The sequence below is a fragment of the Thunnus thynnus genome, chromosome 11, assembly GCF_963924715.1.
Source record: "Thunnus thynnus chromosome 11, fThuThy2.1, whole genome shotgun sequence".
Classification (NCBI taxonomy): Eukaryota; Metazoa; Chordata; class Actinopteri; order Scombriformes; family Scombridae; genus Thunnus; species Thunnus thynnus.
The window spans coordinates 3,335,117-3,347,491 of NC_089527.1; the positions used below are offsets into that span (position 1 = coordinate 3,335,117).

The 12,375-nt window shown below is 40.5% G+C and overlaps 1 protein-coding gene across 2 annotated transcripts; it reads right to left on the bottom strand.

The window, feature by feature from the left end:
* steap3 (STEAP family member 3, metalloreductase) lies at positions 1 to 11,019 on the bottom strand. Of its 2 annotated transcripts, none has more exons than XM_067602802.1 (6): positions 10,858 to 11,019; positions 7,343 to 7,825; positions 6,083 to 6,410; positions 4,408 to 4,607; positions 4,173 to 4,322; positions 1 to 3,917 (listed from the first exon to the last, which is right to left on the bottom strand). In XM_067602802.1, exons 2-6 carry the CDS (start codon positions 7,820 to 7,822, stop codon positions 3,636 to 3,638), a joined length of 1,440 nt encoding a protein of 479 aa, XP_067458903.1. In that variant the 5' UTR covers positions 7,823 to 7,825; positions 10,858 to 11,019; the 3' UTR covers positions 1 to 3,635. The 2 variants fall into 2 exon arrangements, with proteins under 2 accessions (XP_067458903.1, XP_067458904.1); XM_067602803.1 differs by having other exon boundaries at positions 7,343 to 7,828.
* Between the last annotated feature and the right edge of the window lie 1,356 nt (positions 11,020 to 12,375).

Consider the following 12,375-nt stretch of genomic DNA (forward strand, 5'->3'; position numbering starts at 1 on the left):
TTATGACTTAAAAACAGGATTTATTGCTTGAAACATATTATACAACATATTACACATCATACAGGCGTCTGTTCTCATATCCAGCAGGTGTATTTAAGACACCTTAAAGGCACTTTGATCTTCAACTGGATTTTCAACTGATTGAAGTTTTGGTTTCTGCAGGTGCTGATCATGGAAACATTATTCATGCTAATCACCACTCCTTTATTTCTTCTTCTACTTACATTTTTCATGCATCAATTAAAGGCTCAATCGTTGTTTTATCAGCTGGATGTAGAAGGTTGCAAGTGTGACAAACAAATATGTCCGATTACATTTTCACAAACAAAGCCAACGGTCATGGTGTACGTCCCTTATCTATATCTATATTATATCTGTATTATAAGTATTCACATCAGAAAGGTTGAATTAAAAACCTTTTGGACACAAATTAGGAGAACAGAACATTAAACAAATAAAGATTCATGATAAACATTTGTATTAAAGTCACTTTTTTAAAAACTAAAGGAAAGAGAGTCCCTTCAGTGGTCTTATTAACTGAGTCCAAGAAGCCCTCAAACGCTTCGACATGTACAAGTGATTTAAGAAAATTTGTGTTATTCATGAATTTTCTTAGAGGTAGAAACAAAATGTTTGAGTTGAGAGCCGAGCGCTGAACAGACAGTCTGACTTTCTTCACGAGGAGAGAAACACTTGTTTCAATCATAACGTCTTCATCTGAATTCATCTGGAGTTTAACTATCGTACACAAAGAGGTTTTTTTCCAATTGATGATTTTTATATATCAGCAGTAGTAAACAGCTGACGGCAGCAACCTCTAATCCTTCTGTTCACTCTTCTGGAACATTTTTGTGAATAAGTCGCCTTATACGGACGTTTCAGGTGACGTTTATCAGGCTGAAACCACAGATTTACCGGAACGCTCGTCTGAACAAACCTCACAGAAAAAAAGTCAGAGAGATTTAGGAGAATATGAAAATGTTCTTTTACTACTTGGCTGACAAGTAAATTCACTAGAATTAGATTCATATGAGGTATATTCAAATAAGAGTGCAGGGTCTTATTACCGGATTGAACCAGTGTGGAAACACACAGACGATGTTGGATTTCATCATCAAGTAAATTATCCTTCACAGTAAATTAAACTCAATAAACTTTACTGTGATTGTCTGAACTTAAGCGCCACCCGTCTGGCACAGAAGCAAGACAAATGTATGCAAATAATCTTGAAAGCTCTAAACACTGATACAATATTAATATAATATTATAATAAATACACCACTAGAGAGTCGTTGAGCATGAATACTATCGATGGATCCGTCAGCAACACTCACAGCAGGTTTCATGTTCTGCTGAAGTGAGACCGGATCTGTGATGAAGCTCATAAACCAGCTGACAAGATTCATATGTGAGCGACGTTTTAATGTCGTAGGCAGTGAATGTGGACTTCATTTTAACTTATTTATATATTCATCATTAAAAGCTGTTAGCAACTCCTGTTCCACTGTCAGTGGATCACTGAGGATGTGATGATTCTCAGGAAGCTTCTGGAGTTTTGCGATGTGACATCAGAGGTATAAAATATCCTCAGGAGGTGCAAATCACACTGAATCTGAAAATATGTTCATTTAACAGTTAAAGAGTTGAAGAAGGAAAACGAACTTTGATGTATATCGTGTCGATCAGGCACTGAGGGGTTTTTTTTACGCTCAGCAGTAACTAAGCCGTCTCTTTCACCTCAGCCAGCATCTTTAACCTCTTCCACACATAGCTCACAGTAAATTACTGAGTTAACCTTTAAAGGCACCGCTAGTGATGTTCACTATTCACACATGCAGCTACGTTCAGGAACATTTCCGTATCGACGGCGGAAGAGCAAAACCTCCGATCTGAAAAATGCACTTTTTTGAGAAAACTAAAAAAAACACTTATTTTCTTGCAGAATGCTATTTGTTAAGGATACCCAACACATAATACACTGTTTTTGGACTATATTATTATATTATGTGTTAACAATTGTAGCATTGTAGTAAACTAGGGTCAGAATTCCTTAAATTCAGTGTATTTGCTTCCTCGTCCGCTGGACATGAATGTTCAGTGATTGGTGCTGTAGCCTCTCTACACATCCAGGGACTCTGTGTTGTGTTTTTGTTTTGTTGTGTGACTTTTCTGTCACATCAAAGGGCGGGATTATCTTGATTATCTCGCAGACAGACTGAATATGAGCAGCCTTCCTTGTTCTCATCATTCAAAGTGAAATCCACCAATCAGAAAACTCTGTAGATAGGAGGTTTTGCGCTTTCGATATAACAGCAATGACGGAATAGACTGTGGGCGAGGGAGAGTCCAGCAGGTGGCGGTGATGCAACACTTATGGATGTCAATAACTATACCACTCAACAGAAGAAGAAGAAAATGTCTCTTATTATCTTCAAAGACCATGATGGTGACCAGCTGTTTTTTGTCCGGTGTCAGTGTTGTTGTGATGTATTTAATATTTCAACAAGTTTGTGAGACAAATCACCTGCGAAAGCGTTGGCAAGGCAACCGTAAACAAGTCGCAGATTCAAATACGTCATCGGCGGAGTCTTTTGTGTGATTGGTTCGCTCGCTCCGTGTGAAAGACGGATGAAACCCTTTTACATGCTTGTCCCTGCAATTATGTCACCAGGTCTGGAGGTGTAGTGACTACTCTAGGTGTAGTGTCCTCGTCTCTCCCTCCTCGCTGTCCTGGTCACGGTTTGAAAACCTCTGATTTAGAGACAAAACTGCATATTTTACAAACTGATCCTACATTTTGTGGAAAAAAATCTGAATCTGTAAAGTAACTAAAGCTGTCAGATAAATGAAGTGGAGTAAAAAGAACAATTATTCTCTCTGAAATACGGTGAAAACAGTAAACAAGCAGAACCTCAGAACTGTACTATGGTTAATGTACCTGACGTCCACCGCTGGTATTAAGGCTTATTTGTGTGTTAGGAGGATAATTGTGAAAGTGCATGGCATCATTTCTGTGTAATAAAGTGTTCAAAGAGTCTTTTTACCTTCAGGACCATTAAAGTGCACATCTGCTTTCTGCAGCTTCAACCAAACATATGAAGAGTTCAGTTATACAACACTTTCCTCTTGTCAGTGGTCTGGAGTATTTGTCCTGACGGAGATGCTCTTTGTTGATTAGAAGACTGTCTGCAAGTAAGTTTTATGAAAATAAAAAGTGTCAGAATTAAAGCTCCGTGCACGCGTCACGCTATGAGTCGCATCTCTCGGGGCCCCTACGACTGTATCAGGTGACATTTCTACACTCATTGTCACTTTCTCTCTTCTTCCTGTTAGTGTAAAGGAGGAAGGCTGCAGTCATGACTTGATGTCCGACTGCAACCTCTAAAAGCACAGAGGAAGTGGTGTAAGCGTTTTCTATTCCTGCTTTTAAAGGCTGTTATTACAGTGAAGTTATGTAATTCTCTGAACTCAGACTGCTCTGTTATATCTACATTACTGGTGATTATTTATCAAAAATCTCATTATGTAAATATTTTGTGAAAGCACCCGTAGTCAACATCAATATTGAGGTATTTGGTATTTGATTTTGTCCATGTGGTCCAGTCCAGACTGGTTTCCCTTACAAATCAGGAACACTAGCAGTCACTGAAGTTTTGAGAAGGCTCCGCTTGCCCCTGGGCGTTTGCGGGTCGGTGTCGTGCGCTCTCCCAGCCTCTGCGGATCTTCGCCAACCGAAACGCCAGACACGGCAGAGCCAAGAGGATCCGTCCGACCAGGACGACGCAGGGCAGGATGAGGGACAGCAGGTACGCCGGCGGGAGGTAATAAGGGTAGGCCTTAGCGAAGAAGGGAAAGTCCCAGGCGAAGAAGAGCGTGTGCGTGATGGAGAGAGTTAAGGCGGTATAACCAAGTCCTGACTGGAGACACAAAAACCTCTTTAACAATCAGAAGATGACAAAATACACCGAGGAGAATTTCAATTATTAAAACAAATAAATGATTTACTGGAGAAGCCTCTTGAGATGCATCTCGTAGTCAAGAAAGTCATTAAATTTGACCAACTATTGGTTGGTACATACAAATAAAATTAGCTGATGCAGGTTTAATTACGATTGATGAACTGGCAGGACAGACAAGCGTTAAAAACAATGATCATAACATAATCTGCTGACCTGAACGAACGTAAACTCCCTCCAGTTGAGAGTATTTCCAACAGAGGGAAGAGATGTAATCGCCACCAGCGTGAGGACTCCTAATCCCAGAATCCCACAGGACAGGTAAAGGTCAGCCCTCCAAACCATCTCCGATGCCCCGGATCCTACCTAAAAAAAAAAAAAACAAGATCTGAGCCACCACAGGTGCAACACTGACCCAAACATGCCCATACGTGTGTGTGTGTGGTCTTACCTGCTGGTAATCAGCAGTCAGCAGTGATTTCCCTGAAGACCTCCGCAGCGACAGACACATACTGTACACGGCGTGCAGCGCGGCACAGAGGAAGCTCAGCAGGCCGAGATGCTTCCTCCTGCACATCCAGAAGTCCAGCCAACCGGGAAATCTCTGATATTTGGTTCCCCTGCTGAGCTGAAAGACAGCCGCCAGCAGACCTGAAAGAACAGGAGACTGAGACTACCCGACTGACATCAATGTTTCTGCCTGAGGTGGATAAATGTCAAGTCAAGCAGTTCATTTAGTTCAAACAGGTGTAACAGGTGTTGGTAAAATGTTGGATTATATTACATTTGAATATTTCACTCTGGTTGAAGGTGTCTTCCTCTCAAAAACATGCTCTTCTTCTTGTTCCTTCAGCTGGATGCAGAGTTTGTTTTCATTCATCCGCTGAAGGAAAGTTTCTCTGAGTTCACTTGAAATCTCAGTTTAAACACGCAAACCTACGAGCATCATTTATGACATCACAGCTAGTTTGGAGCCAATTGTGGTCCAGTATGCAACTTACACGAGTGTGATGTGAAAACGTGAAGCCTCCGGTGAAGAAGAAGACATTGTGTCCAGCAAGTATAAATATGTCTTAAGAAGAAGAAGAAGAACAACAACAACAAACTTTTTGCTGGAAAAATCCTGACAGACACAAATTATAATTCAAACCATTGTCATGTCTTATAATATATCCTATTTTTGAAATGTTAACAGTTTAATCATACTGGAAAATGAAACAGAATTGTCTTGATTCTACTAACTCTCTGGAGACTTCAGATAAAGACAGATCTGTTCAGGAACAGTTTGGAGCTCTAAGTAATCAGACATTTCTCATTCCTCTGTACCTCTGGATCATACAGGAGTCACACTGACACCAACAGTAACTGGCTCAGAGTGTTAAATGTGTAATATGTCACTGGTTTGACCATTAACAGCAGCCAGATGTGAACAGCTGTTGTGTCAAATGTCTTCAGCAGCACTTTATACAGTATAAATATAAGCAGAATTTTAATGTTGTCAAGGCAGAGCTGAGTTTAAGAAGTTATACTGTTGTGTAATCTAATCTATAACAATTAACATTTCAGTTTATGTATAAAATATTCACTGTCTTTTAGCTCTGTTTTTGTTCTCCACCAGCTCCTGAGGGAAATATCTGGCTGTTTAGCTGCTAAATGCTCCACTATGTTCACCAGCTAGTCTACAGCTAACTGTGTCTGTTTGCTGCTGAACAGGTAGGAGCAACTTTACTGAAAATAGCTGCCTGCTGTTTCAAGAACAGTTCAATCATTACGGATTAGTTTGCCCGATATTTTCTCGATTAATCGTTTGCTCTATAAAATGTCAGAAAATAGTGAAAAACGCCTTCAAATATCTTGTTCAGTGTGACAAAACCAAAAGATATTTAGCTAACAGTGATAGAAAACATTCAAAAACAGAAAATACTCACAACTGAGAAGCTGGAACCAGTGAATGTTTACTAGAAAACATGTGTTAAACGATTAATTGATCACTAAAATAGTTGCATCCCATCGATCGACTGACTGGTTCATTGTTTCAGCTCTAGATGGGAGCAGAACTGCGGGCAGCTGATTGGTGCAGCTTCACAGTTGTGGTATTCATGGTAGGTGATATATGTGTTCAGTACCTGGCAGGTAGACCAGAGCCAGCGTAACCAGGGCAACCGCCGGCAGCGTCTCGTTCACCATGATCATCGGGAGCTTGAAGAATTTGTTCTCCCCGTGAACGAGGTAGGGCAGCAGCACGCCCTTCAGGAAGTTGTATCCGTAAAAGAAGAGGAAGAGGAGGAAGGTGGCCAAGACAGGGCCCGACCAGGGGGGGAAGAGGAGGAGCGGAGCCTCTTCGATGCTCCGAGAGGAGCACAGGGCCCCCATATCGACGGGGCTGAAGCCCAGGCGACGAGCCAGCTGGACCACCGTGTCTTTAGAGACGGAGCAGTTGCTGCAGATCAGGACCTGCAGAGTTTAAATGTTCTTAGACATCTTACTTTTACCGTTTCCTTTACATGTGTCATCGACAACATCTGGAACAAACTCCCAGAATATCAGAGGTCTGCTGCAGTTTTTATAAATCAAAGATAAAGACTTTTCTATTTGCTGCCTTTTATTCATTTTGAGGCTTTTGATTAATATCTTGCACTGCAATGTAACTTTTATTCTCCTGTTTTATTCTATTCCAGCTTATTTTTTATTTTCTATTCAACTCTTTTTAATTTAAAATGTTGTGTTTTCTTGTCTTGATGCCTTTTATGTTTTATGTGAAGCACTTTGCTGTTGAAATGTGCTGCATAGATAAACTTAACTTGCATTCACTGTATAATATACATCAATTTATCGTTATGTAAAAACTGTGCGTCAGGATTCTGACACTGAGTAAGAATATTGTGTTCCAAGTCAGATTCAACAAACTCTCTTAACTGCCTGAACTTGTTGTAAATCGCTCGTTTCAGCCTGACGAGATGTGATAATTAGCATCATCATCGCTCCTAAAAGGCTCCATGTTCCTGCTTTCATAGATCAGCAGACAAAAACACAACGAGGACTGTCATTCAGGAGCCGACACAGAAATAAAGAGGAAACATTTTGACATGAAGTTAGATGCTAGAAAACATCTTTCTAAAGCAAAGTGACTGATATGATAAGAGGTCATGTGACATCACAGAGATATTAGAGTAGAGAAGGCAGCCATGATGATGATAATATGGTGAAGTTTTCATATTTAAACTCTGAATTAATTCAGATTAGGACGTTATAATCGTGAGTCAGACAAGTGTTTCTCTGCTTGTGAAGAAAGTCAGATGATCTATTTATGACACGTTCAACAGCTCCGAACTCATAGATTTCAAGTAAAGATTGATAAAAACTGATGAATGTTTCCTCCACCTCACCTGCTTGCTTCCATCGTAGGCTCCGTTCTGCAGCGCCCACGCAGAGATGACGTTGAACGCCTTCACCACCCTGCTCTCTGGGAACATCTCTGCCAGCCTCTCAGCGTTTGACTGCTCGCCGTTCAGCGTGGTGGCGTTGCTAACGTCCACCAGCACCTTCCCGGCCAGCCGCTCCCTCAGCCCCGCCAGGGTGTAGTAGTGCTCCGGGTAGACCGCGACGAACACCACCCTCTCTGCACTGTCCACCGCCTCCCTCTGCGACCGCACCTCCGCCCCATCAGGAAACAGATCCCTGGGGACACGGTCCGGGTCTCGACTGCCCACCACCACCCTGAAACCAGAGGCCACCAGCCGGATCGCCAGGGAGCGGGATAAGTCTCCTGAGCCAATGATGCCGATCACGGGGCCTATCGGCAGAGGCTCCAAGGCTTTGGAGGCAGAGAAGGGCGTCAAGGGCGTCTCCATGTCGCTCTGCATCATCTTCTGCTGAGGAAGAGGAGGATTTAATTAAACAACTATTGAATGTAAAGCTGCAACAATTAGTCGATTAATCAATTTGAGTTTTTTAAGATGATTTGAGAGATGAGTAAAGCCTCTTTCACACATAGTTCCCAGTAAATTACTGGGATAACCTTCCCAGCACCGCTAGCAGTTTGAGCTATTCACACATCTGCAGCTGCATCCAGGAACGTTTCCATCTTGCATCTTTTCACACACGTCATGGCAACGCTGGAAGAGATGGGGCGAGGAAGAGTCCAGCAGATGGCGGTACAGCAACACTTATGGATGGAAACCGCCGTAAAACTCAACAGAAGAAGAAGACGAAACTCACAAAACTCAGATCAAACTTTCAAACTAGACGGTCCCGATCAGATATGAATGAAGATTCTGTTACTGCGTCGCCTCAAATGTTTTCAGAAACATATTTTAGTGAACTGTTTAGCACCGCCCGACTCGCAGTACGTCACCCACATGTCAAGTCTTGTGATTGGTTCGCTCGCTCCATGTGCTGCAACGTTACTGCTTTCATTCACAGCCGTACCGGCATTTTCCCAGAAATGTTACGAGGTCTTGAGGTGGTACAGATTTCCTGGAATATCCATCCCTGCTCTTATTCACACATGAACCCATACAGGAAATGTTCCTGAACATTTCAGGAATAGACTACATGTGTGAAAGAGGCTTTTAACATGCAACAAAGGTCATTCAGTTACCAAGGTGATCCAATCTGAGTCCATTTTATAGAAAAAGATTCTCCAACTGCAGCTTCTCAGATGTGAATATTTCTGGTTTCTTCAGTCCTCTATGACAGTAAACTCAATATCTATCTCTATCTAATCCACTCTGCGCTGGCTGTGACATTGTTCTTCTATGGGCAGAGCAGAAGCACTAACCTTGGTCACATCGCTTGAAACAGCTCAAATTATTTCAACTTTGACCTCGGCTGCTGCTGACCTTGCAAGCTCAAGCAATGAGATAACAGCTGTGTGTCACGTAGCCCAGAAGCGAAGGAAGGAAGGGGAAGGTAGAGAGTGATGGAAGAGAAACTTCAGATTTCACTGAACTCTATAACTTGTGCATCAGGTGTCTGCACTCTGCTCTGTGTCCTCCCTCGTGGTGAGCAAAGAGCACATTTCTTATCACCTGAAAGCTGCTTGAGTTGTGGAATGAAGCTTTGGCACAAATCCAATAACAAAGATCTCATCCGGTGATTTTATTTCACTGCAGGTAAACGTCACAGTTTCTCCTCATCGTTTCCCAACACTGTCAGAATCCCTTCGTTCACAATCCTGACCAATGATCTATCGCTGCAATTCTGTCTGTCGGACCTGCTCCCCATCACCACCTTGACCTCCATGATGTCCAGGGAGACTCGTCCATCAACCACCTGCTGTCTTCATTAGGACCTACGCTTTATGAAGATGCTTCACATCGATGGAGTCTAATCACCAAAAACCTTTTTTCTGTCATTATCCTCAATAAATATTGTTTAACAATTGATCTCTGCTTATTGAACTGTTGGTCGGGATAAAACAAGACATTCAAGGACTTCATCTTGAGCTTTGGGAAACAGTTTTTCACCATTGATATCTGAGGTTTTATGGACCAAATGACATGATAAAAATTTATAGATAATATAGAAACAGTAAACTGATGTCATGACTTGTACGTGTAACATCCTGCCAGGACTTTCTGTTGTGTTTGGACTCTTTTTGTTCTTTTGGGTTCCTGTCTTCACTCTGTCTGTTAATTCCACTTCTTCTTTATGGTTGTTGAGCCTGTTGAGTTTTCTGTCACTAGCTCATAGTGTTGTTAAGTTTGTGTAATCATGAGGCAGTTTGATTTATGCTGGGTTGTGATGAAATGATATTGTGTTTTCTGGGTTTTGGTTCGCTCCTGTGTTCCTCTCCAGCCTGTTTTACCTCCACACTCGCCGTGCATCTAATCTCCTCAGCCCTGCCCTGCTCGCTGTGTTTCCTCCAGCCAATCGGCTCCCTGTCTGTTCTCCCCATCTGCACCTCATCTCCTCGTTAGTTCAGTCGGTTTTCTGTTCACTGGTGGTTGGATCATTTGTTCAGTTTGGTTGCATCTCTGTGTGCTGTTCCTGATTTTGTGAATAAATATATTCTTCAGTTCCTCGTGCCTGCTGAGTCCACCTGCTCCACAAATCCTGACAGTACATCACTAAATACATATTAGTTATTATTACCATGAAGAGACAGCTATCAATCATTCCATTAGTTGTCAGAAAACGGTGAAGAATGTGGATGAGTGTTTCTCAAAGCCAAAGATAACATCTACAAGCCACATTTTTATACTTTTTGGAGGTTGAAATAATATCGGTTGTTTACTGCAGAACATCAGTTCACTTTTTTGATTTATCAACTACTTGTTTTGCCATTTCTAAAGGACAAATCCCACCAAAACATGCTGGTTGCAGTTTCAGCATCCAGCAGCTCACACAGTCTGTATTTACATAACTACAATCATGCAGCACACACAGGGTTAAAACCCAAAACTACTTTAAAAGCAAAGAATGAAATAAATAAATGCTGCCAATAAAAAGAAAAGAAAAAACAAGTTCAAATGTGAGGATTTGATGCTTTTCTGTGTCATACATGATCATAAACTGATTATCTTTGGATTTAAGACCTTTGATCAGACAAAACAAGACATTTAAAGACGTCATCTTGGACTTTAAGACACAATAAAGAGCATTTTTCACTATTATATGACATTTTACACAGAACTAATGAAGGAAATACCGATCAGATTAATTGATAAGGGAAATAATCTTTAGTTGCAGTAACAATAATGATGAGCAGGTCTATTAACAGATGAAACAAACAACCTTCTTTTAAACGATTTAACCGACTGACACAAACTGTAATGTGTTACAGATAATATGTAAACAGCAAATTACAGCTCTGAACAGTAAAACCAGCAAACATGTTACTTCATAACACGTAATTAACATTTAATTAACATGTATGTAACCGACATGTGTCACTCACCGTCTTCTCCCGCGTTCAGAGACGATGTGAAAACACTTTAAGATGTCAACATCTTCCTGAACTCTTTCATTCTCCTCGTTTAAAGCTCAGACGTCGCAGCTCAGGATCAACGACACCTAATATTATTTAACTGAACCTCTCGTGCACACAGAGAGGTCAGGAGACGACCCGTGACGTACGGTCACGTGTGGGAAGCGCCCCGCCCCGCCCATTGCTGCTGCCTTCAGGTGCTCCCGGTGAGCTCCGACTTTTCAGTTTGAAGTTGGTGTCTATTTATTTGTACACTTTACATACAGTGGCAGTAAATGTAGCTGCTGTACACATAAAACATTAAAAATAAAATATGAAAAATACATTAAAAGTGATAAAACATTAAAATACATGAAAAACAAGAGAATTTCTATAGTATGTTATCCTATGGTTATATTGTATATTTATTATTTTAATTATATTTTATATATTTTTTGTGTTTATTTTCTATAGATATACATTTCTATCTTCTAGTGTTGATATGTAGGCTATATTTACTGTGTATTTACTGTCCTGTTCTATCTATCTATCTATCTATCTATCTATCTATCTATCGTTGTGATGCAGGTGGTTTCATCAGCTCTGCTATATAAGCTGGGGCTAAGCTGTTTAGTGCTTTGTAAACCATTAAAAGAATTTTAAAATCAACTCTAAAAGTAACTTTTTTGAACTTACTATCTTTATGAATATAACTTCATATAAGTGCTACTTTATACTTCTACTCCACTACATTTATTTGACAGCTTTAGTAACTTTTCAGATGAAGATTTGACACAATGGATAATATAACAAGCTTTTAAAATACAACACATTGTTAAAGATGAAACCAGTGGTTTCCAACCTTTGTCGGCTTTTGACGTCTTACAAAAAGCAGCTGTTTTTGTAAATGATGCGACAGCACGTGAAGGCATCACATCTGACAGCGGAAGATAACACTCGCACGTGTCTGCTGATAATGCAAAGATTATATAACAGTGAAACAGCGACAAAAACACAGTTCACACAAACTAAACACCAAGAGACAGAGGCTTCATTTTAATTATATATTTTTCTTATTAAATGTCCGTGAAACGAGAATGAAAATGGCACATACACTTTGTCTCCACTGGGTGTCGCTGTTTTACTACAGTACACAGGAGTGAGGCGATGTCTGATTTATATTTTTAATGTCATTCTGTCAGTTTGTACACAGTCTTCTGAAGAATAATCATTTTAAAAGAATTAAGTCAAGAGCCCGTAATATCTAAACATAATAAAAAGCATTTTAAGATTATGTTTAAATGATGAGCAAGGTTTTCTGCAGTAGTTTACATGCACAATAACGAGATTTTAATTTAATTCAATCTGTGAATTAACACAAAACAACACCTCTGTGCTGCATAAATATATAAAACATGTTGAAGGATGATAGGCTACTGAATCTGCACATGTTAGGTCATGAACACACCTTATTCATCATGTTTCTTGAACTGTGGTCGGGTCATACAG